The sequence below is a fragment of the Megalopta genalis genome, chromosome 5 (assembly GCF_051020955.1).
Source record: "Megalopta genalis isolate 19385.01 chromosome 5, iyMegGena1_principal, whole genome shotgun sequence".
Classification (NCBI taxonomy): Eukaryota; Metazoa; Arthropoda; class Insecta; order Hymenoptera; family Halictidae; genus Megalopta; species Megalopta genalis.
The window spans coordinates 19,662,187-19,688,617 of NC_135017.1; the positions used below are offsets into that span (position 1 = coordinate 19,662,187).

Below are 26,431 nucleotides of genomic sequence, written 5' to 3' on the forward strand. Positions count from 1 at the left end.
AAAAGATGAAATAAAATGGATAAAATAAGATAAAATAAAATGGATAAATAAGATGAACTGAAAAGTCTATGAAAGTAGAACAGAATAAAATGCGACAAATTAGACACAAATAAAATCGAGATTACGATCAAACGAGAAGAATAGTGGAGCATCGGTGCCCGAAAAACCGGCTCGCCGGAAATTCGTAGCATCAGCTGGAACGATCTGCCTTTCTGATAATGTTGATATTTGGCCTCGCCGGAACGATGGGGCACGCCGCGATCCCAATCTTTCTCGGCTCTTGTCGTCACGGAACAATGGATGTCGCGAAGGCGTTCAATTTTTCATGGCGTTGCCATTCGTATTAAAGCGCAGAGCCCAGCTGGTTGAACGCAAGCCTCCCTTTATGCGCATCGCATTTACGTATGCTTTATGCACGCGCCGCGTTCCGCTCCGCTGCGGGCAAGATTGAGGAAAAAGTGACTGGATCGCAGAGGGAGGGGCCCCAACGTCCCACCGTTTCCCTGTCCCAATATTCGTCATCGACGACATGAAATTTCGATTGAAATTCTTTCGCCGGGAAACGAGACGCGGCGGCTCACGGGAGGACCCAATACGACGAAATTAAGGAGAGAATGTCCGTTTTTATATATCGATTAATTCTATTATAAAATAATGTATATTTTATTAGACAATTTTGTCAGAGCTATTAAATTTAATTTTCGAATTTAGACAGCGGATCTTCGCGCAAAATAAAAATTGTCCACTGATCGATTGCAACGAGAGAAAAGTCGAACGAAAATATATTTCCTCCGTTAATAAATTCGGTAACTAATTCTTCAAATTTTTAGCTGCTCATTTTTCTCGTAAACGCATGAAATCCGCGATCTAATTGTAACATTTGTAAAAGGAAATGTTCGATTTTAATAAAATCTGATTATTAATGCAAAGCTGAAAATTGAACAGACCCGTCGAAATAACTCTCGATAAAAATTAACTATGCAACTGCATCTAACTCTATTAGATTTTCAAATCAATCCGAACAAAATGAGAAAACTTCCTAATTACAATAAATAAAAATTCACACTACCCCGCCGTATCACCATTGCGGTTTTCATTCAATCGGCGTTACCCCTAATTTGAAACCAGTCAAATAAATCCCAGGCGAATTTAAAGAATTTCGATAGCAAAATTACAACATATTTGTATCTATTAAAAATCCATTCGACCTACGAAATTACCGCTGCGCGTCGAATCGCCAGAACATTTGCCTCGCGAAATCGATTCTCAGTGCGGAGAATTTCTCCGACGCGTGTAAAGTTTCGCCGTGAGATCGGAACGGGGCGGAGGGGGGAGGGGTGAGCTTCGGGTGCGTAATATCCGACAAACGGCGCGAACCACCGTCGGCCTTGATCCAGCATTTTTCTTATTAGACGTAAATGCGACCGCCGAGAGAGATATCCTGGCGCCCTTCCCACCGAGAGCTTTTTATCCGCGGGAAGAAATGTCGACCTTGCCCTGCACGGGCGATTTTTTTCGTCCCTTTCCCGGGCGGCGAGACCGGAATATAACCGCCTAGCCCCCTCCCCCCCGTGCGCCCCGTCCGACCGGCCCCCGCAATTTGCATTTCTCTCCCGTTCTTTCTTTCACGCGGCCGTGCCCTGCGCGCCGCCTTAGTCTAGTGACAAAGGAGCCGCCTAAGTGGACGGGACGAACGGAATAAAGGTGTTCCCGCGATGATCCTCCATTTGGACGTAACGCCGGCTGATAAATCTTCCCGTAGACAAGCGCGATCCATCGACGCCCATGATCGAACGGTGTACGAGCACGTTCCGCGTTGCCCACGGCGAAACTAATAATCGCGCACCGATGGACAGCTTGATAAGTCGGCCTGGCCCCGCTCTTTAATTTCACGCCACGCGGACCTCCTCTTAACCATTCTTATCAATAATCGTCATTTAACGTGGTCGTCTCTCTCTCTCTCTCTCTCGGAATGCTTCGTTTGCTTCAAATTACCTGAATCGTGAATTTAATTGCAACGACGTCGTATATTCGTGTTAGAGCAGCGGTTCCTTTTAATTGTCAATTAATTGCATCTCAAGAACACTAAAAGTAGCATCTCTTTTTAATTGTAATTTTTGTTCATAATAATTTTTTCTCATTTGCTTTAAATTACTTGAAATGTCAATTTAATTGTGATGATGTCACATATTCGTGTCAAAGCAGCATTAATTAATTTATTTGCATAATAATTTGCCATTTTTGTTCATACTCGTTCTTCATTTGTTTCAAATTACTTGAAACGTCAATTCAATTGTACTTACGTCACATATTCGTGTCAAAGCAGCATTAATTAATTTATTTGCATAACAATTCGCCATTTTGGTTCATACTCGTTCTTCATTTGTTTTAAATCACTTGAAACGTCAATTCAATCATAACGACGCCATATTACATTGGAAGTAACGTTTGTCAAAGTAGTATTTCTTTTTAATCGTCATTTCTTGTTCACACAGCAAGGTAGTCAAAGCGAAATGCATCGGTAAAAATACGAAATCTTTTATCTATTAATTTCTACAAGAAATAGGTGAAATAAAAAACTGTGTGGATGTTGGAAAACTTGACGAATACATACTGTTGCATCGTTATTGACCGATGAAAACTGCTATACGAAAAAACGAATTTTTATCAACCGAATCGAATCTAGTAACAATAATAATTAACATCGATTATTCTATATCGTATTAATCTTTCCGGAGGTGCATAAAAGAAGTGCACATTCTCCGCTTGGACAGTATCGTAACGCGTTCTAACGTTGTTGCTTTCATACGCATCGGAACGCGTTCCTTTATCTCGAAAACCGTGTTTCTTTGCCCCCCCCCCCCCCCCGCCCGTGTAAAACGTGCTTCTTTATCTCGAAAACCGTGTTTCTGTATCTCGAAAACCGTGCTTCTTTATCTCGAAAAACGTACTTACTCTCCGCGCCGGAGAGCCGTATCCGCCGTTGAAACCGTTGCAACTAAAAACGAACGAGCAGCGTTTTCAGCTCGCCGAACGTTGTAAAAATCCCGGCTTCGTTTGAGACAGATAACGTAAGAGAGGAGCCGCCCCGCATTAGGGCGAAGTAGGGCAAATAAATGAAGTCACGAAAACCAGCTGCTAGATTCATCTCTGGCAATCTCCTGATGGCTCTCGGGCATAGTTTATCGATGTCCTCGGTACCTCTACGGCCAGGATCCGTTTCTCTTTCATTTTTCGTATTCTGATTTCGATCAAGGGACGCCGACGCGCAGAGACGTGAATGCTGCACATGTCAGCGGAAGAGAAAATATACAAAGAGCTCGGGGAACATCTAAAAGGGAACTCATCCATTTGCGTATGTAATCGCACGCAGGAGTGCGCGGACGAGCTGCTGAGTCGCGTAAACAAATTAATTGCGACGTGCTCTCTCTCTCTCTCTCTCTCTCTCTCTCTGTCTCTCTCTCTCTATTTGTGCTGCTAAATAGCACGACTCCATAAAAAAGATTCTGAATTTTTTTTACGTACGCGATTCATATTTTGTTCGCGCGTGCGATTGTTGAATATATACTTGCTTATATGTGTGTGTAACTTATGTACAGTAATGTCTGCTTAATTATATCCAAATTAGAATTTTAAGGATAAATGATAATACAAGTTTCAGAGTATAGATTACGGCACGATTTTAAGTATAAATTAAAATACGATTTTAAGTGTAAATTAAAACACAATTTTAAGTATAACTAAAGTATAATTTTAAGTATAAATTACAATACAATTTTAAGTATAACTACAGTATAATTTTAAGTATAAATTACGATACAATTTTAAGTATAAATTACAATACAATTTTAGATATAAATTAAAATACAATTTGAACTATAAAATAAAATACAATTTCAACTATAAAATAAAATACGATTTCGACTAGATAATAAAATACAATTTGAACTATAAAATAAAATACAATTTCAACTATAAACTCAAACAAAATTTAGATACTTATGCTACCCAGATCATACAAGTTTAATATATATAATCGCATAAAAAATCGTCCCCTTACAACGCGAACATTCTGCCCAAACGCAACCATTGTAACCATAATATTCATTCAACCATACCGTTGAATTTTCCTCGAGAAAGTTGAAAAAGAGGGCGTTCGGCGAGGTTCGTGCAAAATAAATTAAACGACTAAATAAATGCGCGACGAGCACCGTGGACGCGGGGGTGCCTCTGAAACGGGGGTGAAAAAAAAGGAACGAAAGCCTATCCGCGTATCGTGAATTATTTGGTGGCGGACGTAGCGCGCCGGTTAGAACGGTCGGGGTAGTTCGTGTCGGACGAGCGAAGCCGCGGGCGTGCGCGCGCGCGCGCGAAGATAGACACGCGAACGAAATAGGGAATAATGGTATTGTCGAGCGGCTCGCTCGATTCTCGAGAAGATAAGTAGCACGAGCGACCCGGGCCCGGCCGGATTTTCGAAGTCGTATGCAGTTAGGAGTCGCGTCCGCGCATTCCGCATACGTGCGCCGTAGTTGAATCGCGCTATGCATTTCATCCCCCGGACCGTTCCACGTATTTACGTTAGCATCGCGTTCGTGGGGATCCTCTGCGGAATTCTTCTCTGATGCGCGTCCCGTCCCAGAAAACCCGCCCCGATTCCACTCCGATTCACCCCCGCGCCGCCGCCGCTGCCGCCGCCGCCGCCGTTGAAGCCGAGAGCAAAATTGCGCTATCCTAACCGACAAACTTTCCGCTGCATCTGCATGCGTGCACGCTGTTGCACGTAAAGTGATTCCGCTGTTACTCGTTAGACGGTGCACCGGGTATCGTTAAGGCCGCGTCGCTCCGGGTTAAGAATAAAGGCCGCTGAAAAAGAGCAACCGACCCGCACCACCTCCGCCGCGCGAAATAATAACGCGAGTTGCGCAATTAAACCGTATTTTTTGCCGGCGGAAACAAAGCGTTTCGCTTCGGGAGAAATGCGAAAGCTTGGCATTTAACGAACTGTGCAACAGAGCTTGTATCGAGTATCGAGTTCGTCTTGTTTTTTATCGAACGCGGTTTACAAGGAGTTGACAACCCTTTCGGTAGAATTTAGATCGTGGTAGAATTTGTGAAAGTCGATGATTATGAACCTTGTTATTTTACAGAAGGTTATTCGTTGAGTCTCTTTATGCAGGGTGTCCCGAAAATGTCTCGCTCTCAGGAAATGGGTTCTTGAAGTCATTTGGAGAAACTTTTTCCTTAGCGAAAATGCGAGCCGCGGCTTCGTTTACGAGTTATCGAGGAAAAACAGTGGCCAATCGGAGCGCGAGTGCGGCTGGCGCTCCGCCCTTGCGGCCAATGCCGCGTCGCGCCAGCCATCTGACGCAGCAACAGTGGTCGCGAGGGCGGGGCGTCAGCCGCTCGCTCTCGTTGATCACTGTTTTTCGTTAATAACTCGTAAACGAAGCCACGGATTTCATTTTCGCAAAGGGAAAAGTTTCTCCAAATGATCTAAGGAATCCTTTCCGGGTATTAACATAATTATGGGACACCCTGTGTGTAAAAATTCGCCCCTTTCTCCCACTTGTTTCTTGTCAAATCAATTATAAAAACGTCATATTATATACATAAACATGATACAATACAAATACGTGTAATCAGTATTTAATATTTAATTCATATTCAATTTAAGTTAAATTTAAAATCAGCTAAAACTATTTCTTTTATACGAGATTAAATATTTTACAATAGAAATAATCGAATTACCAGCTCAAGGGGTTAACAGACCGGACATTTTTATTCCCAGCGTCGACTATGAAGACAAGAGACGAAATTCTTTTTGTTTCCATTGCAGTCGTAAATTGGATACAACGTAATTATCACGGTCGAATTATTATCGTTGACAGCAGCGTCGTCCGAAGTTACAAATGGTCGAAGAAAGACAAGAAATACAGGAGCTTTTGATGCACTCCTCCTCTCGAACAGATCAGGATTGTCCACGTAAATATGGGAAATCTTGATCTCGAGTCACAAGACTTGACTGATGGTTTCTATGCTTTCATGCGTCGCGCACGATGCTCCGACATTTCGTTCATTCTTTACTTCTGCGAGCCTTGAAGCCACTTTATTTCGATGCCATATTTCACTTCGCATTTCTCGAATGTCGTGCACAAAACTGTGTCCTTATTATAATATTTATTTATTTATTCAAGCAAGTACTACAAATTACTATAATTTTCGCATCTTTAGCTAAATAACATTTTACTTAAATAAAGCTGTCAAACAACAATCCTGTGATCGTATAGCATTCGATATAATTTTCTTGTCTATTTTGATTTATCCTATTTCATTAATTAATCTCGAAGAAAATAATTCTCTTGTTAACAGACCGCAGATTATTATGCAAAATAAAAATAGCCGACGTCAGCTGCGAAATGCATGAACCGCACAGACATTTGTTCTTAATAATTTCAACGAGCTCGGAGTAACAATTTGTTGAAATTGTTCAAATATTCCTGCTGTTTCGCGTTTCATTAAATATCCATCGCTGTTTTTCGTTAAAAAGACTGCTTTTCGTTGAAAAGAACGTTGCGATCGGAGGAGCCGGGAATGAAGAAACAACAAATTCGTTTTCCATGACGAATGTGGAAGCTTGCCGGCAAAATGTTCCAACGCGGCTGAGCCGCGGCGAAAATCCAAACACGCGTTAACACATATCTCGCCGGCTAGATAGCGCGCCGGCGCAAATGCAAATGTTAAGCACCGCTTAATTAGGAGAACTATTAAGGAATCTCGTTTCTCGGCGCGCGGGTGAATCGCGCGATCACGATAAAAATGCTTAATGTTTCGCCGGGCTTTGCCGCGTTGCATAAATTACCGCCGCCTTATTAATATAGTACTTGAGAACGTTTTCGCGTTTACATCGGATAGCTTCATTGTGCCTTGTTAATTTATATACGCCGCGAGAGAATTAATTAGTCGCGCGGGGAACGAGAGAGAGAGAGAGAGAGAGAGGGAGAGGGAGAGAGAGAGAGAGAGAGAGAGAGAGAGAGAGTGGCGTCTCTCTGCTGGCTCTGTAACGTGATACACGGTGTTGTCTGGTAACGCGGGCACGGAATCGATGTCGTTATTATGTTGTATACGATCGTCGACGACACTCGATCATGCTAAACAACGTCTGCTTTCCTCTGTTACAGGTAAGGACCCAAATTTCGCCAGTAATAACACGGGTGAGTGTTCATCTAACAATATAACATTATCATGGCATGCGTCTTGTGTTGTTTATTTAATGCAGAAATGTGACTGACCAGCTCCTCCGAGAGAGGCTGTTCTCCAAATTTCTTTCGCGATTTTCGCTCTTACCACCTTTTTTTTCATCATGGTTATTAACAAACTGTCTTTATACACATTTTACATGCAACATATAATTCTGTGTCTTCATTAACAGATATTATATTATATTAATCGGAAGGTCATTTAACTCTGTATCGATCATGTTTCTTCATTTATTGCGATGCAAGAATAATGCAGGCTTCCTTCTGTTCGCTGCTGTTCGAAAGTTCGGATCGTTCTCTTCTTGTTCTCTTTTTTTTTAGGTCGTATACGATTCGAAAATATGGTCTTGTAATTGTGTTTTTTAAACGGATGGCACTGGGAAAAAATTGTTGTCCGAAAGTCGTGTGCTTTTTTTAATGCTATGGTTGTTTGTCGAATTATTCGGATTTATTGAAAGGATGCATTATTATATTATATATTATTATATTATTATATTATTATATTATTATATTATTATATTATTATATTATTATATTATTATATTATTATATTATTATATTATATATATATATTACTATATATAAAAATGCATCCTATTGAACCATAATTAGTGGCCCCAATTTTACGAGGAAATAATTGCGCCGCCAAAAATTAACGACATAAGTTTCCTCGAAATCAGATGAATTAATTCTATATTAATTACCGAATTACTGTATTAATATATATCAACGTATAATGATGATGAGGTCACTACAAAACACAGCAAGAACGTTAAACAAAAAGAAAGTAGACTGTGCTCCGAACTTGAGAACAGCGATATACATACATACGTACGTATACATATATGTAATTGTCGCGTCGATCCCGCCACCAGCAGGTTTTCGAACCGATCCAACAAACGCATAACGCACACGTTTGTAACGGTCACCGTAAAAATTTGGTTAGCTATTTCAATTTGCACTTCGTATATCGTCCGGTAATAAAAATCGATTCTAACCGAGTTACAGGAAATATGAACCAACTGGCTGTTCCCAGAAATTCAATTGAGCCGAGCAATCGTAATAGGGTCACAATATATCGACGCCGAATTTTTGGCAGTTCGACCCCCGTGAATCGATCCTCGAAACGATCTTGCTCGTTCTTGTCGACCTGATAAAACGATTATTGTATAGATTTAGGTATTATGTAGATATTATATAGATATATACAGATGTGTATAGATATATAGATATATGGATATATAGACTATTATAGACATTACATTACATACAGATTATTATAGATATTACATTATACAAAAATAAATTGGGGTGTCCCAAAAATGTCTCGCAATCCGAAAGTGGCGGATTCCTCAGGTCATTCGAAGCAACTTTCTCCTTTACAAAAATTTTCTCCGAGGCACCGTTAACGAGTTATTAACGAAAAACAGTGACCAATGAGAGGAGAGCTCAGCTGGCACGAGGCAACCGAGCCAATGAGCGGAACTGGGCTTCGTGAGCTGGTTGGCTGGGCCGCCTCGCGTCAGCCGTATTCGATTCTTATTGGTCACTGTTTTCTGTTAATAACTCGTTAACGGTGCCCCGGAGAAAATTTTCGTAAAGGAAAAAGTTGCTTTAAATGACCTGAGGAACCCGCCACTTTCGGATTAGGAGACATTTTTGGGACACTCTGTATATATTGTATTATAGACATTACACTTGCAATCTCGATTTGACACACGAGCTATAAGCGTCTCGGGAATGAGAAGAAACGCGAATTAATTTGCAAGATTACTTTCTCGACGAGAATCACAAGAGTTAAGGAGGCAAAAAATTCTTCGGGCCGGGATTCGTTACAAATCCGCGAAGTTCCGAAGAAATTGGAATTGTCGGATTACCGAAGTTCCCTTGTTAGCCGGAACGGATTATCCGGACCTATCAGCGAGGCCGGACCGTAATTGACGTGGACCGAACCGGCGCGCCAGTTCGCGGCGGTCCTCTTCTTCAACGTTCGCGGACCGGGACGCGGGCGGCGGTCTACCGGGCGAATAAAAATATTTCCTAAAAATAGACGCGGCCGTATCGGGGACTGGGTTTATCGGCATCAACGGACGACGGGAGCCCTTTAAACCGAAAAACGGCGAACGCTGTGTAAGCGCATATGAAATGAGGAGTAAAAAGACGAAACGTATCGGCTATCCGGAGCATAAAATGGACCGGTTTCTTTCGACTCGCCGCCGACCTCTTTTCCACGGGATCCTCTAATCTTTTAGAACCGCGCCGCGCGGATGTGGCGTAGCCAGCCCTCGGGGCGGATACTTCCAGCCCCTTTCTCGTTTCTTCGGCTAATACACGTCGAAGGGGGTCGAAGACGGTTATAGGTCGTGGTCCTGGTCCTACCTCGAACCTGTAGGATTACCAGTGTGCAGCCTAATCAGCCAGATTGCCTGCAATTTGCCGACCTTATCTCGCTACATTCTGCGGCTCTCTTCTGTTCTTCCGGCTTCCACGGACGACAGCCGTTCGCGAACCAACTTACGCGTCCTCCTTTTCCCCACCGGCTTCCTTTCCTACCGGGATTCCAGCCCCACAGCCATCCGGTCGAACCGATCCCGAATTTCTCTGATCCAACGACACTCCACTTTCATCCGGCCGCTAGACCGTCTAACACCGCGATTTTTATTAGCTCCGCCGCCGAAAGTAATTCCTGCTTCCCGCCGATTCCGCCCCCTCGCGACGTTCGGAACTTGCGATAATTGTGGTCGTGTCGGGTTAATATGTTACAATATTAATATGACATTATTTAAATATGATAGTACGATGTATATTCATAATATAATAATATGATAATATGTGTATATTTATATTATATTATGTTCATGTTATATTGTGTTCATATTATGTTATATTATATTCATGTTATATTGTATTCATATTATATTATATTGTGTTCATATTATATTATACAATATTTATATTATATTTATATCCATATCATATTATTTTAAAATTGTATTATATTTATATTATATTACATTCATACTTTGTTATATACATATATATTCATATATTCATATTGCTACATTACATTAATTTAAAATGATTATACTGCAGTGTAGTTTCCAAAGACATGCAAGTATAATAGTAAAATTAATACTAAAATGTAATAAATAATAGTAATAAACAAATAGTAAAGTGAATGCAATACAATCTAATAATTAACACAAAAAACACGAATGAGAGCAAAAATTGATAAAAAAGATTGAACAACAAAATTAAAAGAAGAAAAATCTTAATAATCGCATAAGATCACAACGGAGAATAGCACGCTGGAAAATCGAAGAAATTCGGTTCGATAAAATATCATTCGTACCGTGTTCGCTGCTTCGGGACTCGATGGAACGCGATCGGGCCACGTATTAAAAGCATTCATTTTATTTTCATGTTGCCATGCCGCGTTCGCCGAAACTATTTTGATCCACCGTTTCGCTATTTATTCCCGTATCCTTTTTACGGCGGGGCGCGTATCCCGGCCGCGGCTGTTCTGTTACCATTCAATACGAATTTCGGCGTTTGCTAAAAATTCCATTTCGCGTGTTCACAATCGGCCCTCGCTCGGCATTTCATCGAGCGACTCTAACGAAACAGCGGCGGTTAGAGTCCGCGCGGGAACCCTGGGTGCCGGGCGCGTGTTCGCCGCGAAATTAGGCGAATTTTAACAACAAGTCGTGCGGCCGATTGCATTCCCATTGTCCAATTGCCGGGGAACATTTCTCCTCGGTTTGTACTTGGCTCACAGGCGAAACAGGGGATTTCGACGTGGCGCAAGAGTGAAATTGAACGAACCGAATCAGATTTTTCCTTTTTTTTTTCGTTCCCCGCCGCTCCTGGGCCCGGATCCGAGGGAGATCCCGGCGAGATTCGAGCGCACTTAAATTCCTCTCGCAAAACTAACCTTCTAGAGCTCCTCTTCTCTCTTTCTTTCTCTCGCGCACTTTCTCTCTCTCTCGCTCTCTCTTTCGATTTCTCTTGGATCCTTCTTTTCGCCCTTCATTTACATGTAACGCTTGCATAAAGCGTTACTAATCTTGAGTCTCGTTTCCGTTCCGACGCAGTCATCTTCATCTATCTCCTTTGCTAAGCTTCCGCCCCGTGCTATTTACTTTCAAGTCGAGCTTCCGTTTTTTTCTTTTTTTTTCAGACGCCTTCGACGAAACTGCGAACATTATTCACAGTTGCTCGAATTAATGTTCGGATATTCTTTAAAACAGGGCATGGTAAATTCTTCCTAATTCGCGCTCGGATTCCGCGCAAAAATGGACAATTCGGGAAGGGGAGATACGATTGTCGAGAGTTCTTAAAATGAGCCGCAAGGTTATTTAATCATTGTATTTAATAATTGTAATAATTGTGTTTAATAATCGAAATAATCGTATTTAATAATCGTTATAATTGTAATAATTGTATTTAATAATAGGAATAATATTGTAATAATTGTATTCAATAATCGTAATAATTGTAATAATTGTACTTAATAACCGTAATAATTGTATTTAATAATTGAAATAATTGCAGTTAATAATCGTATTTAATAATGCCAATAATTGTATTTAATAATCGTACTTAATGATCGTAATAATTATATTTAATAATCGTACTTAATAATCGTAATAAAAATCGTATTCAATAATCGTATCTCCTCTTCCCAAATTGCCCATTTTCGTGCACAATCCGAGCGTCAATTAGAGAAACTTTAACAAAATCAACGAAATATCCTCGAATCATCGTTCCGACGTATTATTACGCGAAGCGTTTCCATTTCCGCGGCCGCGGAATTTTTGTTCCGTCTCTCGATCGTTCGATGGCTTTCGGCACACAACATCTCTGAAAATGAACTCGCCCCTATTTTAATGCATTCCATCTAGCTCCGTACCTGTTTGTCGGTGGCCACCCTATATATATATGTATATTCTCTCCACTTAGGATCTTCGGTTCTTTGTTCTGGTTCCGTCGTCTGTTTGTGGAACGGTAATCGAGAAGCTCGGCGGAGATTCAACGTGAAAAATTAACTGTTTCCAGGACCGGGGACGTGAGATACGGGCTCCTACCAACAACGGCGCACCCCGCGCGCGGCCGTAATAATAAAAATCACCGGAACGATGCGATACGCGGCGGTCCGCGATTTCCCGTCGCCTCGCGCGCGCGGATTCGCCCGCGTTCGCCGGACGAAATTAATATTTAATCGCGCGGGGACGAGCTGTAAAATGCGCGACGCCGCCGCGAATAACTTCGTAAACGTTGCCGGATCAAAATTTAATAACGCGTCAACGGCGAACGAAGCTTACGCCCTGATACATTGGCATAATATTGCGCGAGGCCGGCGGTAGGGGGTGATGGCCGACGCCAGGAGCGCATTATCCGTAATTAAATCAGGAAAAAACAGCTGGGGGATTCGAGTTCTGCCACATCGATCCACCGATATTTCACCGATACACAGTGGCCCACATAAAAGTGTACACCTTTTAGAACGCGGTAATTATTTTAATACTGTGCTAAATTACTCGAATCTTTTTTTTAGATAATAATTCTCATCTTTTTTTAGATGGGACTGGTTCACTGGACTATTTTTTCTCTTAATTTTACTATTACTTGGAACGACAGAAAAATTAAAGATCTCTCGTTTTTTAATTATTTTATCCGAGCCTATAACGAGAATTTAAAAAATGTTTTCTGTTGTTACGAGTTACAACGAATTAAACGTCGCAAAAATCACAGTGATAGAGGGACTGGTTCACTAGATTATTTTTTCTCTTAATTTTACTATTACTTAGAACGACAGAAAAGTCAAAATCTCTTGTTTTTTTAATTATTTCATCCGAGCCTATAACGAGAACTTAAAAAATGTTTCCTGTTGTTACGAGTTACAACGAATTAAACAACGCGGAAATCACAGTTTTATCGCGATTTCCGAAACTGTAAGAAATCTGCAGTTTTTGAAATCCTTCGACGCTTGTAACCGGCTTATAGCGGACCCTTTCGCTCCTTTATCCGAACCCTTTCCACCGTCGCGGCCTACTTAAAACGCCGGACCGAACGGTCCGGCAAATAAATACCGCGGAAAGCCGGTCGCCGGCACTATTTATATCCCCGGGGATTTAATTGGGATTAAAGTTGCCCATAATCTTCTATTAACTCGGCCACATTTTTTCGCCGCTCGCCCCACTCCGCCCGGCGTCCTTGCGAAAACGCGGCGGGGGTGGGGGTGGGGTGGGGATGCACGGGCATGGAATCCATAAGCGAAAGAGGTAATGGAATTTTGGAACGGCTAAAGCGAAAACGGGAGAGACAAACGGGGAGGGACCGTGAAAGGATGGGTGACGAAGGGAAAGGGGCGGGGAGAGAAAGAGAGAGAGAGAGAGAGAGAGAGAGAATCTGATAGAGAGGGACAGAATCGGATAGAGAGAGAGAGAGAGAGAGAGAGAGAGAGAGAGAGAGAGAGGGAGAGAGACATCGTCAACGCGACCACGTCTACCGGAGGATTATCGTGGGTGACAAAGGGATTTGAAAGAGGCGGCACGGAATTGGATTCTGAGAGAAACGCGAGAGCGCGCTCGAAAGCCGCTTTGTGTTCCTCATACAATAATTATTTGCGAAATTGTCGTGAAGTTGCGAGATATCAAGTGGCTTTTGATGACGGATATTTCTTCGAGAGCACCGATAGAAAGCATCGACCGTGCCGGATCCCGTGCGCCCCATAATTACTCCAATTCGAGTGAATTAATCCCTTCCGCGCGGCCTCTTACGTTTCCTAGCTGCTCCGTCCCTCCTCTCCCTCTCACTCCTTCTCCCGTTTTTTTCTCTTTCTCTATATATATACACAGGGTGTCCCAGGTTTTTTCGGGCGAACGGTATCAGCATATTCTACCAGCGAAAATAAGGAAAGACGTCACATAAACGCAAGCTCAAAAATGTTACATCAAAAAATATGTTAACAAATTGTAATAAAAACATGAATCGACTACGAACTGATTTCTTCATTCGACATAGCAATTGGATGCATCTTGTAATTGAACGAATCGTTTTTGGCGGAGAATATTGGCATAATTTTTGTTAAACGTTTCTGTAAAATTTAAGATTCTAATAATAGTAGTATAATAAGTTTCTAATAATAATAGTATAATAAGTTTATAATAATAATAATATAATAATAGTAATATAATAAGTTTCTAGTAACAGTAATACAATAATAATATAATAATAGTAATATTACTATTACATTATTATATTAAAATTTAATATATTATATATTATTACTTAATATAACAATTACTATTCTAATAATAGTAATATTATTATTATATTATTATATTAAAATATTAATATATTATATATTATTAGTTAATATAACAAGAGTAATATTCTAATAATAGTAATGTAATAAGTTCCTAATAATAATAATAGTATAATAATAAGTCTCTAATAATAGCAATACAATAAGTTTCTACTAATAACAATATAATATGTTTCTAACAACAGTAACATTTAAATCTCCGTACACAATAAATTGAATCCAGTTCTCCCGTGCTCCAAAAAAATATAACCAAGCTGTTCGAGGTGACCAAAGATATTGGCCCACCCTGTACATGTCGCTCTCGCCCTCCGTCCCGTTTTTTTTCCACGATTCTTGCCTTTCGCCGGATCTTCCGTCGCCCCTTTCCGGCACGCGAAACGTATGGAAAACGGCTGCGTACAGTTTTCCATTTTGCTCCGTTTCGCTGGCGTTGTTGTTGTTGTTCTTGTTGTTGTTTTTTTCGGCGGTCCCGGGTTAATTAGAAGCCGAGAAATTAAAACAAACGAACGCACGACGGCGGTTGTGTGTCGGCCGTGGCCATTGTTGTGCTCCTCCTCGCTCCACGCCGCGCCGGGACCCCGGTTTGAAAGCTGCGTGTTCCGGAAAGGGAACTCGGCAATTCGCGAAGAACCCCGCCGCGGTTTTTCTAATCCTCATCTTTTTTTTCCTTTTCCGGAAAATTAGTAGCTGCTCCGGTTCGCCGAAATTCGGTTCGCGGCTCTTCGCGCGCGGCGACTTCAGATATCTCTCTGCTTCTTCGGTTCGGTTCGGTCCGGTTCGGTTTCTTTTTTCTTTCCTTTCTCGACGGAATTGTGCGTTTTTTTTCCGACGAAATTCTGCGTTTCCTTCGCGAAGAACGCGACAGCTGGGACGGTTATTGTTCTGCTAAATTTAGACAGGTGGAGTCTTTGGGGATTGTGCAATGGCGGCGGTGCTTGCACGCTGGTTGACCGAGTTTTGCGCGATTTGGTAAGGCTGTTGTAACAGTTGTTTTATATATATTTATTATTTTATTATGTTATAGCTATTTCGTTTCGCTGGTTAACAACGTTTCTGTCTCTCTGAAAATTATATTCTACACTTTTTCTTTACATTACATCTTCGTTCAAATGCAATACTTAGCATAGTGGAGCCAGTTACCGTGGCGTGACCAATTACTGTTCCCTTCAATCGTCATCGAGCATAATTATCGAATATATATGGAATATATATCGAATATATATCCATATTTATCGAATAATCCGTGTCAAATCTCCCTGTCAAAAAAATAAAAACAAAATAAAGGAATAAAGAAGTTATATTAATAAATACAAAGTTAATTACAGTCGAATATAAGCCAAAGGCGCAGCAATTGGTCGCGCCGCAATAACCGGCGCCACTGTCCAATAAAATAGAAAATATCGAATTAATTATTAAAGAGAATATATCAACTCGCTGCATCTCAGAAAGTTTAAATTTGTCAAAGAATATCGATATGCTCTTTAGGCTCGGTACACAGGTCCGCAGTAGCCGATTGGATATTTTCAGGAACGATGTCTGCCGGCGCAACGCCGGTGGCATTCTGACCAGCTTATAGGCTTCTCGATGTCCATATACATAGATCATATTTGAACACAAGAGCAAACATCCTCGCAACCGATAACAAGAGCCAAATACGGGGTCCCCGGGAGTCGTCTTAGTCGACTGAAACGATTGTAAATCGTCAGTTCAGTTTACCCGGCCCGTGCAAACTTGGCAGTGGTTTGCATCCCTCTTATTTCCAATGGAGATATGCCATAAATGCTAAGGTATTCCGGACCGCGGCTGTACGCCTGAGAACTGGTCCAAGTACCGCGTCCCTCTCGCACCGCGTTAGGGCAAGACAGAGGACTTTGGGACGGGGCTTTGCATCTCGTGATATTTTTTTTAAATTAAAATTGGTATTATTTATTCTAAATAAAATTAGGAATCGTTTATTCTAGTCGAAATTAGAATTGTCAAACCGGAGCTGGCAAACTAGAATTATCAGATCGGTCAAACTAATCGAATTTTGTCTTTTACAAAACAACAAATAAATTTTGGATGGGGCTTTGCATCTTGCGATATTTTTACCGATCAAAATTGGAATTATTTATTCTAAATAAAATTAGGAATCGTTTATTCTAGTCGAAATTAGAATTGTCAAATCGTAGCTGGCAAACTAGAATTATCAGATCGGTCAAACTAATCGAATTTTGTCTTTTACAAAACAACAAATAAATTTTGGATGGGGCTTTGCATCTTGCGATATTTTTACCGATCAAAATTGGAATTATTTATTCTAAATAAAATTAGGAATCGTTTATTCTAGTCGAAATTAGAATTGTCAAATCGTAGTTGGCAAACTAGAATTATTAAATCGGTCAAACTAATCGAATTTTGTCTTTTACAAAACAACAAATAAATTTTGGATGGGGCTTTGCATCTTGCGATATTTTTACCGATCAAAATTGGAATTATTTATTCTAAATAAAATTAGGAATCGTTTATTCTAATCGAAATTAGAATTGTCAAATCGTAGCTGGCAAACTAGAATGATCAAATCGGTCAAATTAATCGAATTTTGTCGTTTACAATTGCTGATATAATAAAAATGAGAAATTGTTAGAAAAACTTCTTTATTTGTTCATACATCACCGTAGGAGTCAGGAGTTCTTATGAAATAAGTCATTATTGAATTTATTAAGTAAGTTATTAAATAAGTTTATTAGTATCAGTTTATTTATTAAGCTATTTTATAAATCAGTATACCTTTATTAATCGCATTTAGGCACCGGTAGATCAATTGTTAAGGTTTTATTACCCGAATATTGCATCTTCCTTATGCTATTCAATAAGAGTCGTGAAGAAACAGGCGAAAGACTCGCGATTTTCAAAATATATAAAAATAACTTAACAAGTGACATACCCTACTAATTAGTAGACAAGTTAGTTCGATCCAGGCACGGCAGCGTTGTCCTAAATTCGCAGCGCAGGTCCGACAAAAACGCTCGACGAAGTTTGATTTCTGCGGCGACATCGATTTCCGAGGGGCGAGCAGCGTATTTAAGCTCTCAACGGTAACAACAATTCCTCGAACGTAGAATTCTGATCTCCGCGGACACGGCGGCAAGGTATTTCCAATTTTTCCATTCCGGGCTCGTAAACGTCAGAGCGCGCTCGCTCCCCGCAGTCACTGTATCAGAGCGGCGGGCGCGGCGCGCGTTCTCGTCTCTTTGCTCGCCCGGTCGCCGAGGTATACCGAAAATGCACGCGCGACTCGGAATAAAATGGAAAAAAACGGCCGCAGAACGCACGCTGGGAAACGGTAACAACGCGCGAACGGGACCGGAACAAATGTGACTTTCAATAAGCGGCGTCGCGCTGGAACGGACGACGCGGGCCGCTCTCATACCGCGCCGCCATCGGAACTTGTACGTTGCCGGGTCTTGCCGTCGGTTGTTGGCGATTTTTGTCTCTTTGCTTGTCAATCGTCGTCAATCGTCGTTGTTGTCTTTGTTTGTCTCTGACGTAGTTGTCAGATTTTGTTGTTGCTGTTGTTTTGCCATTATCGTCGTAAATTGAGGTCGATTGTCGTCAATTGTTGGCAATTATTGTCGTCAATTGTCATAAATTATTGTCAATCGTCGTCAATTGTTTGGCAGTTATTGTCAATTGTCGTCAATTGTTGGCAATTATTGCCAATTGTTGGCAATTTTTGTCAATTATTGTCAATTGTCGTCAATTGTTGGCAATTATTGGCAGTTATTGGCTATTGACGTCAATTATTGTCAATTGAAGTCAATTGTCGTCAATTGTCGTCAAATGTTGGAAATTATTTGCAATTATTGGCTATTGACGTTAATTATTGTCGTCAATTATTGTCGTCAATTGTCGTCAATTGTTTGGCAATTATTGTCAATTGTCGTCAATTGTTGGCAATTATTGTCAATTGTCGTCAATTGTTGGCAATTATTGTCAATTGTCGTCAATTGTTGGCAATTATTGTCAATTGTTGTCAATTGTCGTTGTCGTGTTTGTCGTTATTGTCAATTATTGTCAATTGTCTTCAAATATTGTCAATTATCGTCAATTATCGTCGCTTTTGTCGTCATTATTGTCGTCCTTGTCGCCGCCTTTTGTCGTTGCCGAATCCATCGCCCAAAGAAGAAAAAGTCCCCAAAATAAGTGGACAAAGACAGGGTGTCGCGGGTGGTGCGCGTCGATCCGAGCCGTCCAACGATGGCCGAGCGCAGCGTAGCGGCGCGCGCCGAGCCGTGTATCGGTCGAATTATCGAGTGCCGCTCTCCGGTTTTATGCAGATTTCCTGGGAACCGCCGGCAGTTTCGGAATTAATGCCGGCCGGACAAATGTTTCGTGGTTTTTCTGCTGAATTATCGTACCCCCGGGCGCAACGAAACGTTCCGTCTCGCCGCGGATGGTCCACGCTGAGCGCGTGCTCGTTCTCTCGTGTTCGCGCGCGCGAGCAAGCGGGGGGCCTGCACGATTGCGGCCGCGTACAAGAGGATTCTGCAGCGGGTGGCTTTCGGTCGATGGCATCGAATTTGTTCGAACGCCTCATCGACGCTGCGATCGCTTAATCTGACGCGGTATCGCCGCGGGACGGCTTGAATCATGTCTCGCGTACGAAAATTAAGCGCGTTGGCGGTTTTCCGGGGGAAAAAAAATAATTCGATTTGAATGCGGCTGATAATTTTAAATGGACGCTTTGGTGTTTTCGTATTTTTCGATTTGAATGTGTGTTTTCATTGCACGGTGTACGAGAAATCGGGAGAACAAAGGTTTGGAAATAATAGAGCTAAATATAACTGTGCTAGCGATACTAGTAAAAATTTGATAATTATTCAAAATATTTAGTCGATTTATTAAATTATGTATGATAAATTGCATATATTGTATATACATATATATATTCATTTTGTTTAAAATACAAAGTCTGTCCTGCTCAATAAATTTTTTTAAGTATATTTGCTATTTCCGCGTTTATTTTTATTTAAGGCTTTTAGGGTCTTAAAATTTTCTGTATAATAATATTATATAGTGTCATATATATTATAATATATTATATAGTATCATATATATCATAATATATTATATTATACTATAATATAATATAATATAATATAATATAATATAATATAAAATAATATAATATAATATAATATAATATAATATAATATAATATAATATAATATAATATAATATAATATAATATAATATAATATAATATTATATAATATAATATATATCTATAAATAATATTTCGTCGAGAGAGAGAGAGAGAGAGAGAGAGAGAGAGAGAACGGTTAGCTTTCTTTTCGATAGCTCATACAGTATTTTCTCGACGCTTCGGAAAAAATCACGACAATGTTCGACTGTTAATCCGTATTTATTTCCGATCTACTCGTTCTCGTCGCAAACGCATTCCGCAGTCGACTCGTAAAACGGACGATCGACGTGAGAAGCAACTGTGGTCTAATGCACCGAGTACTGTAGCAGTTCCGAGAACGTTTATTTTTGGTAGAACGGTCGTCGGTAAGTTCTTCGATCCGGTGCACCGTGTATATCATGGCGGATGATCCGGGCCGTCGAGAATCACGCGATCGCATAGAAAACTCGTGTCGGTGGACCAGGTGGATGTTGCGGTAATTCCAGACGCGATGTAACCACGGAGCGCGGGCGACGCGCCGGGTATTACAGCCGGCGTGTGCGCGCGCGCCTGTGTATGTACGGTGGTGTCCTCGTTGTGCCGTGTCGTCGTCGACGTCTTCGTCGTCGTCGTCGTCGTCGTTGTTGTTTCGCTGTGAACGCGAAACTGGGAACTGTTTCTGCGACTAACGGCGAGGAGACCGGCCGACAGTCGTGTGGCTACAGATTACGAGAAAGAGGGACGGAAAACAAGATATCAGTCGAGAGTTCGAGTTAACGGCCGTAGAGTAAGGGAGAATTAGGGATCAGGAGAAAGAGAGAGCGGGAGAGAGCGAGAGCGAGAGAGAGAGAGAGAGAGAGAAAGCAGAATGGAGACGGAGAAAGCAACCGAGAGAGATTGCGAGAGCGAGAGAGAGCGAGAGAGCGAAAGAGAGCGAGAGAGAGCGCGAGAGCGAGAGAGAGAGCGCGAGAGCGAGAGAGAGAGAGCGCGCGAGAGTAAGCGCGAAAGCGAAAGAGAGCAAGAGAGAGAGAGAGCGCACGAAAGAGAGCGAGAGAGAGAGAGAGAGCGCCAGAGCGAGAGAGAGCGAGAGAGAGTGCCAGAGAGAGCGAGAGCGAGAGCAAGAGAGAGAGACCGAGAGCAAGACAGAGAGAGAGCGAGAGAGCGAGAGAGAGAAAGCAGAACGGAGACGGAGAAAGTAACCAAGAGAGTGCGAGAGCAAGAAAGGGAGAGAAAGAGAGAGCAAAACTGAGATAGCAACCCAGAGTTGAGAAAGAGAGAGAGAGAGAGAGAGAGAGAGAGAAAGAGGGAGAGAGAGCAGAACAGGGACGAAAAAGCAATCCAGAGATACAAACGAAGAGCAAGAGGGTACGTGTGTTTCCACGAGCGAAAGGGAGAGGGTCGGAGATAGAATGAGAAAGGGGGACAGAGGGGGAGGGAGAACGAGAGAGGAAGATAGATTCGAGGAAGACACGAAGGCAAAGGTAGATAGGGAACGGGAACTTCGAAGATAGTGTACTCCAAACCTGATTGTCGGCAACGGATTGAATTAAACGTCGGTAGAAAGAGGACGCGGGGTGGGGGGATAGCGAAATTAATTCGATTTCGAGCGATTAGCACGAATTAAGTTCCATCGACCCTCATGAATCCGCCGATTAATCGCGAGAGTGCGAACATCGCCGCGACGCGCCGGCGAAATTCTTTATCGTCGGGAGCAATGTAAAGCGAGCGACGCGCGTGTACTATTTAAAGAATTACACGTTCTACCGTATAATTAAATTTGGAATAATATTAGGATATTAGGATATTAGGATAATATTATAATGTTAGGATAGTAGGATAATATTAGGATAATTTTATGATATTAGAATAATATTAGCATAATAATATGATATTAGGATAATATTAGGATATTAGGATAATATTAGCATAATAATATGATATTAGGATAATATTATGATATTAGGATAGTAGGGTAATATTAGGATAATATTATGATATTAGGATAGTAGGATAATATTAGGATAATATTAGCATAATAATATGATATTAGGATAATATTAGGATATTAGGATAATATTAGCATAATAATATGATATTAGGATAATATTATGATATTAGGATAGTAGGGTAATATTAGGATAATATTATGATATTAGGATAGTAGGATAATATTAGGATAATTTTATGATATTAGGATAATATTAGCATAATAATATGATATTAGGATAATATTAGCATAATAATATGATATTAGGATAATATTAGGATATTAGGATAATAGTAGGATAATATTAAGATAATAGGATAATATTATAATAATAGTAGGATAATATTAGGATATTTTTGGGGATAATATTAGGACAATATTAAAATCTTAGGATAATATTATTATAGGATAATATAATAATAGGATAATATTAGAATCTTGTTCTTCTGCGATGCTCGAATGAAACAGTTCCTTCTACGTCGGCAAAGCGTATCCCAATGAAACGAGAATTCTCGCTTCGATATAACGCGTTAAGATCTCCGAGATCTGTATTTAGCAGATTACGTTCGAAATCTTCGCAACGACTCGGCGACAAATCGTCGCACGGCGAGACGTCGATCCGTCTCGGAAGAGGCTCCATTAGTAAAAGCCACTCGCTCCCGCGGCAGCGAAGACGTTCGAGTCATTCACCGAACAGCTCGACAGCATCTTGCCAATAAGGGCACGCTCTCATTTAGTAGAGTGTCATTCATTAGGAGCGTTCCCGGAGAATCGATGCAGGACGCTCTCGAAATCAATACTACATTGTCGAGCGCGGTGCTCGAATTCAGGGAGCGGAGTCGGCCGACGCGAATCAGTACACTTCAGGTGAAAATCAGAATTCAGTGCACAGTTCGGACGCAGAAGTCCCATAGTCCGCGCCGGGGCCATTCAATCCTGCAGTTGCTGGCCCGAAATAACATAACCCTGCCACGGCTAAAGACGGCTATAATTACCCGGCCATTAACGCTCGCTTTGCAGCAGAAGATGATCGATGCAGGCCACAGTCGTCCGCAAATATTTTCCGTAATCGGTTAGAATTCGAGGGTGCGACGATTTTGTTTCGTTCGAAACAAAATCTGGTTTCACCGGGCCGAGCAAAAATTTCGCGAAATTTAGTGCCGTCGATTTTTTAGGAACATCGAGATGTTAATTATAAGAACAGTATGGAAGGAATTAGTCGGTTATTTTCCGAGCGAATTTCTGTGCAGATCAATTCTTATTCGACTTAATATTCGACAATTTCTTATTAATATTATATGAAATTATTAATATATATATATTAATTATAGTATAATAATATTAATAATATCAATAATATTATATATATATATTATTATCAATAATATTATATATAATATTATATATATATATATATATAATATTATTGATATTATTAATATTATTATACTATAATTATTAATATACAACAAATAACTTCTTACACGACTGACCGAATAACTGAATAACCGATCGAATAACTCGTTATTCAAATAAATTTGTATTCGTACAAATTGTTATCTAGACAAACGTTCATTCGATTGAATATTTATTCTGCGACATCGAATCGTATTTGATTCGTTAATCCTTCTGTCTCCCATTCGTCATCCGAACAGAGTTTCAGCCGAGTTCGATCCGCGTAAGGAAACACGACTCGATCGGTTTCGTTTAATCGGCGAATCCTGGTAACGAAACTGCCGAATATTTTAATTGGACGGTGCTTGTTGCAACGGTCGCGGCCGATCGTGCAACATTGACGGTGCAAGAGGAAGCGCAAGGCACCGTCTCCGAACGAGATCCGCACCGAACAATGATCCGTCCCGCCCGATTCCGGTCCTCGTGTACACGCGGAATCACTGCGGGAACAAGGGACTATCGTACGGCAAGATTTTTCCGGGATAACATCTCGTGACAGAAAGATAACATTCACCCGGAACACGTTCCTCTACGTGACGCACGCGTGCATGGGCGCCGGATGTGTTTATACGCGGCGGGAGGCGCATGCGACGAGGGCGAGCCTCGGAAATATTGTCTCGCCGACGATGCTAAAATGCGAAATAACTCTCGAGTTTTTTCGGTTAGCTAGGACGGGTCGGGACGGAACGAATCGGGGATTAAATACGGGTCAAAATACAATAATTTCCGTCGGAAATGTTCGGAGGTCGGAATTAAAATCGGCAGATCCGGGAATACCAAGTAATGCTACAAAAAAGAACAAAATAGTAAAATAATAAAAACGATGACTCGACTTTTATTGTTTCTAATTTTTTTGCCACTATTTTCAAGGCAACTCCGTCGACTGTTAGCATCGACGCAGCAATATGTAATTACATAGGCGCGGGACTAGCACAGGGAAATTCACAGCAACCCGAAATTTGGCATTTACGGGAGAAATTGTTGTACATTGAAATCGGTAGTTCAATAATAGTATTCGAAGAGCCGTCTCTTTTTTTTAATAGGATTTAACAATTGAATATATCTCACAGTTCCGAAGTTGAAGCCATTTTAACTATATAAATGTAAATGTAACATAATTGTTCTGACTTGAAAGTATTTCCATTTCTATACGACAAAGTGCATTTTACATTTCACACAACAGTCACACTTTCAATAACTAAACGTTCAATTTCAAATCTAAACTTTGACAATATAAAATATAATAATTGACGATATAAATATTGATAATATAAAAATGTTAGCGATGCCTCGGAGTCACCACTCTAGTTCAAAGGCTTGATATAAAAAGACATAAAATATAACAAAATGATCTCTCGGTTCAAATGTACCAAAAAATTGACCAAAAAATTATGCTCATCGATTAATTATTTCCAGCGGTATCTAAAAAATACTGTTAAAAGCCTAACCACTGCAAGGGGTAGTAAAATTCGATTTCACGCGTATAAAATGCGCCAGGATATATAAAATCGAAGTGCAATAGGTCAGAGAATTAAATCCAAGCATACTCGAAGCTCTCCAATTCGAAATGACCCCGGCACTTGAAAATCAACATCGAACCTACCCGTTTTACGAAATCGTCTCTCATCAAAGATGATCCGAAGATCTTTCTTGTTCGCTTCTCGAGCCTCGTCCCGTTGTCGCGTCAACGAATGTCCCTTTGTTTCTTCGTCGATGAATTCCCCGATACATACATAGTTTGTCACGCGGGCCCCGTCGAGTCGTCGCGCGCCGCCCGTTAAAATATTTTATGAGAGGTTAACGATGCCAGGCGGCGGGGATAACGGCCATTAAAAAATTATTCGTAGCCGGGAGCCTGTGTCCGCGGCAAACAAGTTGTCGGCTTAACAAACCGAATGTTATTTATTCCGAAAATCGGGTTATTGCCGCGACGCGAAATTTACGCGATCTAGCGCGCCGCGAGAAAAAAAAGCTCGGCGCGCGCTCGCGGTCCGAAAATCGAACGGAAACGCGGTTTTTTTTCCCTCTCATTTCCATCCCGTTCGGATAAGGAGGGATCAATGGAAACGGGAAAAAATATAGTATTTATTATTATATATATTTATATTATATATTTATATATTTATGTATATTTATATTAATACTATATATTATTAATATATAGTATTTTATTTCCCCTTTCTGCCGCTTCTTCTAGCTGTTCCAAGTGAAACCTCCGCTCTATATAGTATATAAATATATATATAATATAATATGTATAATATAATATAATATAATATAATATAATATAATATAATATAATATAATATAATATAATATAATATAATATAATATAATATAATATAATATAATATAATATAATATAATATAATATAATATAATATAATATAATATAATATAATATAATATAATATAATATAATATAATGTAATATAATATATAATATAATAATATAATATATATATTTATATACTATATAGCGGGGGTTTCATTTGGAACGGCTAGAAGAAGCGGCAGAAAGAGGGAATAATAGAAGCGACACCTACGTGGCGTGTAACGTAATGTACAGATTCCATTCCGGGGCTACACTTGAAACGGTAAAACGCACTCAAACACGTGCAAACACGCGCGTACACACGTACACAGTAGGCGCGCGCGCACACGCACAGGGCACGCGTCACAGTCGGGAAAAGATTAATGGAGATCCCTGTATCTCGTGTAACCCATTTTTCGAAACTCCCTTACGATGGAAAAACACGGTCGCGGAATGTAACGAGCCGCTGCTTTACGAATTATTCGACGCTTTTAATTAAACTAACGGATTGACGCGCCGGAAGAGAGAATGGGAGGGGGTGGTAGCCGGTGATTCAAATTTCTTCGCGTTTCCTCGGTGTAAACTTCTTCGGGAATTATTCGATGCTTTTAATTAAACAAGCGAATCGGTGGTCGAGAAACGTAATTCAACTACAAAAAGCGTTCTCGCGTGGAAAAAAATGCATTCTGCGCTCGATCGAGGGTTTCTGTTGGATCGACGTGGAATTTACGAACGGAATTTATGACTAATAATTTATAACTAATATTTATAATTAATGAGTAATCAATCAGTCGGTTCGTAGAATCTTATTTATGGGAATAATCGCGTGATTTTACGGGGGCGACTGTGTATTTTTTATTCGCGAATTTTATTACGCGAATTCGCAATTCTTCAGTCATCTCGCGATCTTTCATTCTCG

General features: G+C 40.6%; 1 protein-coding gene across 6 annotated transcripts in view; it reads left to right on the forward strand.

Moving 5' to 3' along the window:
- The window catches only part of LOC117219778 (agrin), an 846,148-nt gene that overhangs the window by 401,390 nt on the left and 418,327 nt on the right, over positions 1 to 26,431 (forward strand). For 4 of the 6 annotated variants that reach the window (XM_033469208.2, XM_033469207.2, XM_033469204.2 and 1 more), the window contains one exon: positions 7,182 to 7,214. The exons of the other annotated variants lie outside the window; for them this stretch is intronic. In XM_033469208.2, the coding sequence (XP_033325099.2) occupies positions 7,182 to 7,214 (33 nt within the window). The remainder of the gene's footprint in view (positions 1 to 7,181; positions 7,215 to 26,431) is intronic. 6 annotated transcript variants of the gene reach the window in all.